The 13,604-nt window shown below is 33.4% G+C and overlaps 1 protein-coding gene across 2 annotated transcripts; it reads left to right on the top strand.

Annotated features, from left to right (window-relative positions):
- The first annotated feature begins 372 nt into the window (after nt 1–372).
- LOC137837480 (trihelix transcription factor DF1) lies at nt 373–4,037 on the top strand. 2 transcript variants are annotated; one of them, XM_068646480.2, is made up of 2 exons: nt 373–915; nt 1,876–4,037. In XM_068646480.2, the coding sequence occupies exons 1-2, from the start codon at nt 605–607 to the stop codon at nt 3,533–3,535; spliced, it is 1,971 nt and encodes a 656-aa protein (XP_068502581.1). In that variant the 5' UTR covers nt 373–604; the 3' UTR covers nt 3,536–4,037. The 2 variants fall into 2 exon arrangements, with proteins under 2 accessions (XP_068502581.1, XP_090157734.1); XM_090301608.1 differs by lacking the exon at nt 373–915 and adding an exon at nt 1,426–1,525.
- Nucleotides 4,038–13,604: the final 9,567 nt, after the last annotated feature.

The raw sequence follows: 13,604 nt of genomic DNA, 5'->3' as shown, positions 1-13,604 counted from the left end.
CAATTAAAATAAAGTCAAGTGCATTAACTCCAACATTACTGATCAATTAGCAGAGTTGAATGGATTTTCTACATGGTGATTCAGAAGCTATATTAAGTACAGGTTATGGTAATTAGTATTAAAGTTAACAAAGTGTATATTTTATTTATTTATGAATTATTAAAAAAGGTAATGAAATTAACCATATTTGATCATTGACCATTTGGATTGCTTTACAAGTGAAATTTAAATTTTAAAATAATCTAAAAGTGAAAAAAGAAAACATTTATTCTGTTTATTACTGACATGTACATACAAACAAATTGAATAAATTGAATAAAGGAAGAAAATAATAAAAATTTGTGAGATTAGTATTACCAGGCAGATCCCACCCAAATAAATTAATAAATTCACCGAACATACACGTTCATACACACATCTATGATAAAACCCATCAAAGAATTCACCACCCTTTTTCTCCTCTTCTTCTCTTTTTTCCCCCACATATTTTTTTTTTCCTCCTCTGTAATTGCCTAGGTTCTGTGCTGTTTTTGAAGAGAGAGAGAGAGGTAGATAGAGACCACAGAAAAAAAAAGGAGAGAGGGGGGGAGAAAGAGAGAGTCCTATGCTGGGGGACTCGGCAGTGCTGGGAACAGGAGGAGGAGGAGGGTCTGGAGATGCAGTGGTGGCAGTAGGTGGGGGTGCTGCATCAGGAGGAGCTCATGACGGTGCTGTTGACGTGGCAGGCGGTGGTGGCGGCGGAGGATCAAATTCAGGGGATGATGAGAGGGGGAGAGTGGAGGAAGGTGACAGGAGCTTTGGTGGGAACAGGTGGCCGAGGCAAGAGACTCTGGCTTTGTTGAAGATAAGGTCGGATATGGACGTGGCTTTTAGAGATGCAAGTGTGAAGGGTCCTTTGTGGGAAGAGGTTTCAAGGTGAGTCATTGAATTTCGTCTTAATTGTTTCGTTTTTGAGGTTGTCTTTCTTCATCACCTTAACTGGGTGGTATGCTGAGTTCAAGTTAGCTGCTTTGGAGATCTGAAAAACTCTCAATTATTGTTCAAGATTTGCTCTTTCATATCTCGGGAATGTGTTTCACTTCAATTCTGTGTTTCTTCTTTACTTTGAGGTTCTCCTTCTTGCTTTCGTTTTGATTTGTTTAATTCACTTTTAGTTTTCGTTTTTTTGTTTGTTTCATTCTTGATTTCTGCCAGCTAGTTCTCTCTCTCTCTCTCTCTCTCTCTCTCTCTCTCTCTCTCTCTCTCATCTCCTGTTTTTTTTTTTCCTTTCTCTAAAGATGGAGTGTTTATGAAACGATGTAATTTAGAGTTGGATATGTGATGTGGTTTTTCTGACATTCATTTTGATACATGTTGCGTTTACCAAATAAGTTGCCAACTTGAATTGGGTCCTCAAAAGCAACATTTTCTTCCACCTTGTTTCAGTTACCCACTCTTGGTGGGAATGAAAGAGGTAGATTGCACAATCTTCTAACTTGGGTTCATGTGTTTTCCATGGGAAGAGTTTCCGTTTCACCAATTCATGGTATTTCGTATTATTAATTTTATTGATATTAATATTATTATTATTATTGTTATTAGTATTATTTAATTAAAGCTTTTACTCCAGTTACATCATCAATTTTGATATTATTATATATTCTCCTTTAATTTCCTTCCCTTGTTTTAAGGTCTGCAGTAACTTCCTTTCCCCTCCATTTCCGTTCATGGGTACTTGAATCCTGAGATGTTTAATACTTTAACTTGCTTTCTTTGTATTATCTTATGCTTCTTTCTTCCATTGCCACCTATATGGCATGAATTTGATGAGATAAGATAACGCCACAAAGCTTGTTTTTTTACTTTGTCTTCTTTTGGGGTTATTATTATTATCAGGAAGCTGGCAGATCTTGGCTACCACAGAAATGCCAAGAAGTGCAAAGAGAAGTTCGAGAACGTTTACAAGTACCATAAGAGAACCAAAGAAGGGCGAAGTGGGAAGACAGAAGGCAAAACTTATCGCTTCTTTGATCAATTACAAGCCCTTGAAAACAACCCTGCAATCCATGCTATCCAATCCCCAACACCACCTTCAAAGCCACCACCAGTAACGACAACACCACTGCCAGCAACACCAGTGTCAATAGTAGTAACAACAACACCCTCTTCAATAATGTCTCTTCCCCCAACCACAACAGTGCCATTGCCACCCGTGTCTAATAACGCCACTGTTCCATCAACAACTACACTCCCTATCCCTCAAGCCATTCTCGCCCTCACAACCTCTTCCTACCCATCATCAAACCCTACAACATACTTCCCAACACAAACACCAAACCCTACAACCAACAACACCAACAACAAGAATCCACCTTCCTTCCCCAACATTCCAACTGATCTCTTGTCCAATTCCAGTTCTTCCTCCACCTCTTCCGAGGAAACAACAACGGAGGGAGGGGGAGCAAGACGCAAGAGGAAGAGGAAGTGGAAGGACTTCTTTGAGAGACTCATGAAGGAAGTCATAGAGAAGCAGGAGGAGCTGCAAAGGAGGTTCCTGGAGGCCATAGAGAAGAGAGAACAAGAGCGTGTGACCAGAGAAGAATCGTGGAGAATGCAAGAGATGCAAAGGATCAACAGGGAAAGGGAGATTCTGGCACAAGAGAGGTCCATTGCTGCGGCAAAAGACGCTGCTGTTATGGCATTTTTGCAGAAGATGGCCGAACATCAGCAAGAAGAAAATAATCTTCAGCCAGCATTGAATACCAACAACAACAACAGCATCACTATTGCTTCACAGCAACCGGTGCCACAAGCAACTCCAACACCAACACCACAACAAAAACAAACAACAACTGTTCCTGAGACCCCACCAGTGCAGTCCTTGGCCCCACAACCACAACAGCAGCAACATCAGGTGCAGCAACAGCAACAACTAGTGGTGACTAATGTGGAAATCAATAAAGCTGATAATAACGGTGAGAATTTGATGATGGGAGCGAGTTCTTCGCGGTGGCCAAAAATGGAGGTACAAGCACTGATAGATCTGAGAACAAACCTGGAAACAAAATACCAGGAAAATGGACCAAAAGGGCCACTGTGGGAGGAGATCTCATCGTTGATGAGGAAAATGGGGTACAACCGGAATGCCAAAAGGTGCAAAGAGAAGTGGGAGAACATCAACAAGTACTTCAAGAAGGTCAAGGAAAGCAACAAGAAGAGGCCTGAAGATTCCAAGACCTGTCCCTATTTTCACCAGTTAGAGGCTCTATACAAGGAGAAGAACAAGGTGGAGGGCCAAATGAAGCCGGAGAGCATGATGGCGCCCCTCATGGTGCAGCCGGAGCAGCAATGGCCTCCTCAGCAAGTGGTGCCACCAGAAATAACCATGGAAGACGCCCAGAATGATCCCATGGACGCGCGGAACCACGAGGATGCTGAGGAGGAGGAGGAGGACAAGGAAATAGCAGATGAAGATGATGATGAAGATGATGAAGGTGGTAGTTATGAGATAGTTGCAAGCAAGCCAGCTTCAGCTGGTGATGGTTCTGCTGAGTGAAACCAACAAATATTGACCCAAAAGTGCATCAATTAGAGTTATGGTGGGTCAAAGACGATGCACGGGTTGTCGGAAAAATGGTGGCTTGGAGGTGAATTCTGGTAGTGGTGGTGGTGGATGGTGATGCGATTGTATTGAAGGTTTTGAAAATGCACGTACTTCAGAATGACACATGGGTATAGGGGTATAGCCAGTAGGGTGGGGGAATCTGGGTTGGAAGTACTTGGTACAATAGCAGCATATAGTCAGTAAGATTATATGTTTTTTTGTTTTGAAAAAGAAATAATTAATTATTTTTTTGAGCTAAAATAAATAAGTTGATGAATGAGAGAAGAGATTAAGATAGAGAAAGGTTCAGACTTGAGAGGTTCAAGTTCAACATACATGAATAAACAAGCAAGCTTGATTAATGTTATTGTAGTAGGCTTTTTACTAAATTTTCATGTTCATGTTGATGTAAATGGGAGAAACAATTTAAATGTTAGGGGGTTTGTCTTTTCAATTTTTGTTATACTCTTCAAATGTTGGCAATTATTTTGTGTCTTTCCTATTTACTTGTACTGTTTATTTTCCTTTAGTTTTTCCTCCGTCTCTCTACAAACTACAAGGAGAATGAGAGAAGAGAATGTTGGTTGAGTATAGCTTTTGGGTGTGGAATATGAGATGAGAAAAAATAAGTGAAATTTTGATGCAGAGAAAAAAAAAATAGGGAAGCAAAAGAGAGTGGTAGTGGAAGAATTAATGGAGGAAAAAAAGAATAAGAAAAGGGAGTTAAATTGTAGGGACAGTGACCGAACCATTTGTGTTGTAACAGGGCCCTTCCCGTAGCAGAAAATGCCAGCATCACACATGGAGTCATAAACCCTTGATGGAGGGTCCACCAGGAGGAATCTTTCGAGGTGTGAGCAACCTCACAGTGTGAAGAGCCTAAAACACTGTACACGGTAACTGTATTGTTTGCAGTGAACACAAAGATATGTGCTTCTCTTCATGGGTGTCAGTACTAAAAAAGCAATGAAGTTTCATCTTCAACGTAGTCTATTGGGTAAACTTTTCTGCTGCCAATTTGGTGAATTTTCTTAAGTTTTCATCACCATCTACGTTAATCACGGTTTTTTCAAAACAATAATGTACATGTGAAAAGAATAAGGGTTATGAACCCAAAAAAAAGTTAAGACTTGATGATGGTAACTTTGCCTTACAATTTGCATCCCCAGAAAAAAGGTATATATATTGGTCGGATTTAGAAGTAATAATGGAGTGCAGAGATTATATATTATGCTCTTGGTATATATATTTTTTTTTACATTGCTTTTGGTATATTTTATATATGTACATGTGAGAGATGCTATACAAGGGAAGAATTCTTAATTCAAGTAGTACAAGACGGCATTTTTCTTATGGATTGGTGGGTATCCAATTCTGCTCTTTATTTTTGTTGCTTTGTTTTTCTAAGGTTTTATGTTATTTTATTTTTAGTATTACAGCCAATGCTGATTATAACCTTACATTCACATGCGTCATTAATTAAAAAAGAAAACTTGTGTTGTTAGTTAGAGTTTATATAGTTTCTTCTGATCCTGCATAATGATTGGTGGGTATCCGGTTCTCTATTAAATTCTTTAACTATAATTATGCTATATATATGCATGTAACTTTTTTTATTATGCAAATTAATTACTGCAATATATTTCTACTGTTAATCTTGTTCTTAAGTTTAATGTGTCTGTAATCTGACTCTTGAAACTTTAAGATTACACAGCTTTTGCTGCCATCCAAATCTCACTTTCAATGTGGTTTTGTTGTTGGTATTTTTGTGCATTTTTGTGAGAAAAATGTTAAACGCTTCGTCATTTTTACTGAGATGTAATATTACTTTATCTGTTCACACAGTTGATATTTATATTCCTTGTAGTTTTTTTTTCCAAGAATAATTTAAATAGTTTTATAAAATTAAGTTAAAAAAATGCATATTTTTCTTTCAGTAATACAGTTTATATATATATATATATATATATATATATATATATGAAAATTGTTGTCTTAACTAAAACGGTAAGTTTTTTAAATTGTTTTTTATATCCATGATTTTAACTTCTGAGAAAAATATTATAACATTTTTTTAGTGTTTTTTTTCAAAAGCTCGCATATAATTATAATTTATGTTTAGAAACATAAATTTTAATAGAACATTTACCTTTTTCTCTTAAAAAAGTCAAACAACTGAACCCTTTATAGAAAATATTAATTGCATTAGTAAGTTCCTCTTGCTATAATTCATTGCTGAGTTTATCACAACCAATTTGAATTAAATTTTGCAATCCTTATATGCTAATGATCTCAAAAGAACAAAGACAAACAAAACTGTATTAGAAAAGTTGATAGATTATTAAATTTCTTAAACTTCCATTTTACTATAGGAGATAAATTTACTTCAATGATTTTAAAATGCAAGAAAGTGTAAAAGAAGTAAAGTTGACTTAGCTTAGTTGAAGTGGTTCTTAACCATGAGTTGAGGGAAATAAATATGAAAGAAAGAAAAAAGAAAAGAAACTAATAATTATTTGTACTAATAATAACTTGTTGAACTATAATCAGATCTCTCTAATGAGTTAAAGCATGACAGTATATAAGAAATGCATGAGTTGATGACAGAATGTTACGTTATGCAGAAAAATAGGAAGCACGATTGTAGGAAAATGATGTGAAACTCAGGGAGACAAGATAAAAAAGAACAGATGAAAGAAGAATGAGAGAAGAGATTGAAAAGGGGAAGGTTTAGATGGCGGTGTTATATTCCAAATAATGCATTTGGCAGATGCTCATGGTGGCACACATGATGGTGCATCATCTATCTACTTTGACTTGTGGGTGCCCTACAAATTTGTCTATTGTGATGAAAATGGTGCCTATTTGCGCGTTAAGGGAGTGCCCCACAATATTCATTGCCATGCATTTACCACCTACGGATAGGAATAAATATTCTGTTACACAGCAACAGTTTTGAGACATAAACGTTGCAGTACCCTCGTTCATAGAGACACATGCACGCAGAAAGTCTATGGATCCTATACCAAAATTAATAATTGGTTTCCTCATGTATAAATTCTACTCACAAAACCAACTCCTCTTCATTGTGCTGTGTTGTCTTCTGCTTAACCTTATCAATTGTCATAATCACTGCCCAAATCCTTTGTAACTAGGTAAGAGAGCTTCATGAGGCAGACACACAAATCCATCTACATATTATAAATCTCTGCATGCTTTCTTTCTTTGGATCAGGTTCAATTTTATTCAAATTTTGTTCAGAAAAACCTTAAATCTATGTGGAATGGACTCAGCCATGGCCTCCAACTGGCTCATGAGACTTCTAGCTAATTAAGCAGGTGCAATTAATGTCCAAAACCTTTAATACTTTTGCTAAATTATAGTCAAACATTTATATTAAGAAATTGTTAGTCATTACTCTGAGTAGGATACAATCATTATAATTGTGACAAAAACTTCTTGTTGTTCAAAGTGTATGTATATAATAATTACATGTCTTAACTTAAATTTGAGATCAATAATTAACAGAGATAATATGCATTACATCATTTAGTTCACAGTTAGTAGCTTGTATATATTTAGTGTAGTAAATAGGTGGACCAGGTTGAAAATATTTCGTGTTTATGTACCCTTCATTTTTAGATTTTAAACTTTACTAGATTGAATGCTAGAATCCTTGAAAATAATATATAGGAATGAGAAGACTGCCATTATTAACTAACCACATATCTTATTTATGTAAGGCATGTGATCAATTAATACACCATTTATGACAATTTAACTTTCCTTTTTGTTTTCTTTTGTAGTTTTGCTCCAAAAAAATTAAATAAAAAACAATCTTGACTCATGATTGATTGGATGAAGTGATGTAGTATATTTAGGTTTTTTTTTGGATGAAATTTGGGGGTGTACATACCATTCAACATTAAGGTAGGAAAAACCTTCAAGACTAAAAAAAAACACTTGTAGAAATAAATGAGAGTAAAAATTTGAAACTTGTTAAACATTAAATTTTATCTTATTTCACTTAATAAACTCAGTAAAATTATTTTAATTTAAGCTTAAGAATCGTTTTATTTAATATAAAAATTATGTTATACTGGGATAAATATCGTTTTATTTAGCAATCTTTATTATAATTGTAAATTATGATAAATGAATAATGTATAGTAAATAAATTTATTTAAAATGCGAGCAGATAAGTTTCACAAATTCTAAAATTGTGTAGTTAATTTTATAAACATTAAAAAATTATTAAATAGAAATTAATTTTAGATATTAAAATATTAATTACTATTTGATTAAATTAGAGACCATTTTATAAACACTACAAAAAAAAATCGTATATAAAGCGACATATAATTCATTTTTGTATAAATTGACGTTTATAAACGCCACAATATACGCATGTGGCATTTTCTCAAACCATCATAGAACTGACCGCCACAAAGTTTAATGTAGCGGTCTTACATTAATTGCCGTAACACCCGTCACTTTAACATTTTGCTTAAAGTGACGGTTTTTATATGTAAGAGAGTGTCAGTCATAACTGCCGCAATTTAATTCATTGAAAAGGATTTCAGCACCATCATATAGGGTATAATGTTACGTTCTTAATTGTCAGTATTATAATAAAATTTTACAATAATATGTCGGTTTCTACTGAGGTAATTTTAATTCTAAATAAATAGAATTTAATCACCACTTTTTTATAATCTGTTTTGCACAATTAAAATAAACATGATACATTTTCATAATAAAAAAATAAAATACTAATAAAATGAAATAATATATAAAGTTATAAACATCCACATTGCATTGAAAATTAAAACACACATAATATTGTTCATAAGTTGATACATAATTGAAAATTAAAACACAAATAATTGTTCAAAAGTATATATGTAATTTAAAATTAAAATAAACATAATTGTTCAAAAGTTGATACATAATTTAAAATTAAAACACATGTTCATCCCTAATCAGTTTTGCTTCCGGCACTTGATCCTATTATTTGATTATGTGATGGAGCATCACTTCCAATATCCCTAAAATAAATAATTTTAAGTTAATGAATTTGAATGTTTATAATTATGAAATAAAAGACACCAATAAATATTTAAATATATCAATACCTCAATGATGGATGCATGAACCAAATTAGTTGTCATTACAACAAAATATTCTGGAACATATTTTCTTGAAGCAAATATAGATTCAGATGATTCAGGATTTTTTAGATTGTGGTTGTTGAACTTGTGAAACTTGTGATTGTGGAACTTGTGAAGTTTGTGGTTGTGAGGTTTGTTGATGTATAGATTGAGATGCTTGTGGTGGTGGACATCCAAATGGACTTGCAGAAGTAGTTCTTGTCTGGTCCTGTGTAGTGGAAGGCGTAGCATTAATGATTACATAGTTGACCACAAATTTGTCTGAACCAACATCTGACTTAAGCAAGTTCTTGATCCTTTTAGCTTTAGGAATATTTACACATAAAAATGAAGTAATCAACAACATGAAACATAGTGAAGATATATTAAAAGTGAAGATATATTAAAAGTTTCATACATGTACATAATAGATGAATGAACATATTAATAGTGCAACTGAACCAAGGTTATTATTACTCTAACATTGAGTCATTTTCATGAATTTCATCATCATTGTTGTCCTCATTTAGTAATTCATCATCTTCATCCTTCCTAAATAATGGCAATTAGTTAAAGTTGCTGAAAAATTCATTTAAGTCTTGTTGTAAACACAGTTCTACTTCAAAAACTTCACCATTTCCTTCTCCCATATCATATAAGTCTCATGGTTTCAAATGGACAACAATTGATCATTCCTTATTCACCTCATCATCTATATAATATACCATTTCAGCTTGTGAAGCTTCAATGTATGGATCATCACTAGTGCAAAATGTATAAACAAGTGTGGTTTATTTAGTACGGCTTTGCGCTCAAACGCTTTCGTAAAATATGCGGTGGTATTTTTGTAATTAAGTTCATTTACAAGGGCGGTTATTTGTATAACTGCCATTGTAAATCAAAATGCTTGATTTACGAATGCGGCTTTACAAATAGCCGCCCTTGTAAATCAAAACGCTTGATTTACGAATGCGGTTTTACAATAGCCGTCTTCTTATAACCTTTTTAACCCTAATTCAGAAACGTGTCACTTACATTTTGATACTCTCATTTCTCTCGCGCTTCGTTTCTCTTATGTGCTTCCTCCATTAACTATGCTTCCTCTTTTTTTCCTCTCTTCTTTGCATTGTCTTCGTGCCATTAATAAGCATTGTCTTCCTCTTTTCTTCTTCACCATTGATTTTTGTATGTTTTACGTTTCTCTTATGTTTTGTTTTATGCCATTGCTAAGGTCATGCTTGGGAAGGTTTTTGTTTGCGCTTTCTGCTATGCCTTCCTCGCCGCTGTTGCCGCTTTGCTCGGTCATATATTTGCGTTTCATTGGAGAATTTTTATTTGCGTTTTTTGGACTTCCATTGGGATGAAATACGAAGATGTATAATATGGATGCACCAAGAGATCAAAAGAAATACTAAAATAATGACCATGTTCTTCGGAAAAGATCAAAAGTTGAGAATATTGATTAGAAACCCAATCAACAGCGAAAAAGAAAATAAACCCTAAACGCCTCTCGTAAATGCGATTTATAAATGCGGCTATTTACATAGCCGCATTTATAAATCGAATTTACGAATGCGGTTATATATAGCCGCCTTCTTATCTCTTCCATTTACAAATGCGTGCTCATCAAATGCGGTTATATAGTCGCCCTTATAAATGTAAAATAACCGCATTTGTTTTGCTTTTTTGCACCAGTGAATGCTCCTCACGATCTTCCGTGTGAATTAACCTTGAAAAATTAATAGAAGTGAAACCCCCAGAATCTTTCCTCAACCCCCATTCCCTTGTGGTGTCAGCCCATTTACATTTGAACAAGGTAACCTTAAAATGACCATAGTAATTAAGCTCAATTATATCTTCTAATTTGCCATAATATGCCAAATCTATTTGTCTAATGTTTTTATTTGCACCACTTGCAACACATGATGTTGAAGAAGTTAAGAACACTCCACAGTTTTGGGTTTTTAAGCCATGTTCTTGACTTTCAGTTCTAAATTTGAAACCATTTACATTAAAGGCAGAAATTAATCTAGCATGTGTTGTGGGACCTTGAGTTAGATACTTAAGATCATTTGCAACTGTACTCGAAATGTTTGGGTTATTAATCTACAAAAATAATGATTGTTGTCAATATATATTTGAAATTGAAAGTTCTAACTTGTAAAAACATATTGTACCTACCCTTTGAGGAAACCAATTCATGAAATCCTTATTGAAAATATTTTCTAGCTTTGTATTTGGAATTCTTCTCCCTCTAGACCTTCTTCGTAAATGTTGTCTAAATCCCTAAGAAAAAATTTGAAACCAATATATTAAAAATAATTCCATAAAGGAAATTTTTTCAATATAATTAGATTTATATTGAGTGTTAATACTCACTCAATGTAAGGTTCAACTTGAGGGCAATTAAATAATACATATCGATGTGCTTGTGTTCTCTCAATAGTTGACATCTCAAAAGTTGAAGCAACACTTACAACTTTACCAATTGGTGGAAATAGGGTATTCAATTATAAAATAGTTGTGTTAGAAGAGTTATCCACACATGAAGGTCTATTAGTTCTTGTCTCCATCTCTTCCATATATTGAGAGCAAAAAGGTCAGAACCTCTTCAGTTAGGTATCCTTCAGCAATAGAACCTTCAGGTTGTGCCTTGTTTCGAACATACGATTTTAAGTGCCCCAAATAACTATAAAATGCATTCGCAATTAGAATAATCAAACTTTGAACTTAAAAAAAATACAATGGTCCGCAAGAAATTTACCTTTCTGTGGGATATCCAACAGTAATGTACCAATCATAATTATAGAAAAAATAACACATTTCTACTACCATTGTAGTCACATTGTTTGGTAGAACATTACATATGACAATAGGTAGTAATTGTTCCATAAGAATATGACAATCATGACTCTTGAGTCCAAAATATTTCCACCTTTCAAATCAACACACCTTGAAATATTACTTGAGTATCCATCTGACATTTTAACATTTTTCAACGTCTGCAAAAACGTTTTTTTCTTTGTTTTTGACAATGAAAACACACTTGGCTGAAATCTTTCTTTATCATCTGGCCAAAGCTTTTTCCTTGTACCCATTTCTTTAAGAACCTTTCGGACTTTGAGATTATCTTTGGACTTCTTAGGATCATTAAGTAATATATACAAAACATTGTCATAAACATTTTTCTCAATATGCATCACATCTAGACAATGGCGTAACAAGTTGGTCTGCAATAACGAAGTTCAAAAAATATACTTCTCTTTCTCCATTGCTCTGCTCCAACTTGAACAACATTCTTTCCACGAGCCCTTTTACTTGTATCTATAGGGTCTAATGCTTTTCCAAATGTAACATTCACATCCTCAACTTGATTCCATATGTCTGACCCTGACAAAGGTTCTGGTGCATCCCTTAGTTCATTTGTTCCATTATAAAGATGACGATTCAATTCGAATTTGTTCTCTTTATTTAAAAACCTACGATGTCCCATAAAGCATAATTTTCCCCTATACAACCAAGAAGAGTCGGTTTCAAAGTTACAAGTAGTACAAGCAAGACCATTGTGTGTTCCATCCAGACAAATTACCTAGTCCAAGGAAGTCACTAATTGTCCACAACAAAGCCGCTCACAATGTAAACATTTCTTTTTTTGAATAGTCAAATGTTTGCACTCCATCAAACCATAACTCCTTCAATTCTTTTATGGGTGGTTCTAAGTAAACATCAATGTCATTTCCTACCATTTGTTTTTTAGGAATTATCATGGAGAGGATAAAAGATGTTTGCTTTGCACACTCTCAAGGAGGGCGATTGTATGGGATGAGAATCACTAAGCATATACTATGGTTTGTACTCATGTTTCCATAAGGATTGAAGCCATCAGCAGCTAAGCCTAATCGTACATTTCGAGGATCATTTGCAACTTCTAGATGCAATAAATCAAATGATTTCCAAACCTTAGAATCTCTAGGATGCCTCATCAATCCATCTTGATTATCCTCTAGTAGCTAATTTAGATATCAATTTAGAAACCATTTTATAAATTTTTATTAATAATAGAAACCACTTTAGATGCGAATAATTTTTTATTTTATAAAATAATATCTAATTTAGTCAATATAATGACTAATTATTATTTTTATCTAAGTTTGGTTTTAATGATATTTTTTAGTGAAATTTTGAATATCATGACTAAATTTATTTAAAATGTGAACGAATGAGTTTCATAAATTTTTATTTATCTTTTTAAATGTCTGTTAAATTTGTTGTAAATTATGGTAAATCAATAATATATTATAAATAAATTTATTTATTTAAAATACGAACGGATGAGTTTCACAGATATTTATATTGCAAAATGAGTTTTATAAATTTAGACTATTGTAAATAAATTTATATAAAATGAGACCGGATGAGTTTCACAAATTGTTATTTTAGTTTTTTAAATGTGGGTCAATGCCTTAAACTTGCAAATTATGGTAAATGAATAACATATTATAAATAAAGTTATTTAAAAGGTGAACGAATGAATTTCACAAATTCTGAGATTGTACACTGAGTTCACAGATTTTGAGTATTATAAATAAATTTATTTCACATGCGAATGAATGAGTTTCACAAATTCTGATATTTTACGGCGAGTTTAACAAATTTTGAGTATTATAAATAAATTTATATAAAATGTAAACTAATGAGTTTCAACAATTTTTTATTTTATCTTTCTAAATGTAGGTTAATGCTTTAAAACTTGCAAATTATGGTAAATGAATAACGTATTAAAAATGAATTTCTTTTAAATGTGAATGGACGAGTTTAGCAAAAGTTGTGATTGTATGGTGAATTTTCACAAATTTCAAGTATGATAAACA

Source organism: Phaseolus vulgaris, chromosome 4, assembly GCF_051622355.1.
Source record: "Phaseolus vulgaris cultivar YP4 chromosome 4, ASM5162235v1, whole genome shotgun sequence".
Taxonomy (NCBI): domain Eukaryota; kingdom Viridiplantae; phylum Streptophyta; class Magnoliopsida; order Fabales; family Fabaceae; genus Phaseolus; species Phaseolus vulgaris.
This window is presented reverse-complemented; position numbering and strand designations above follow the sequence as displayed.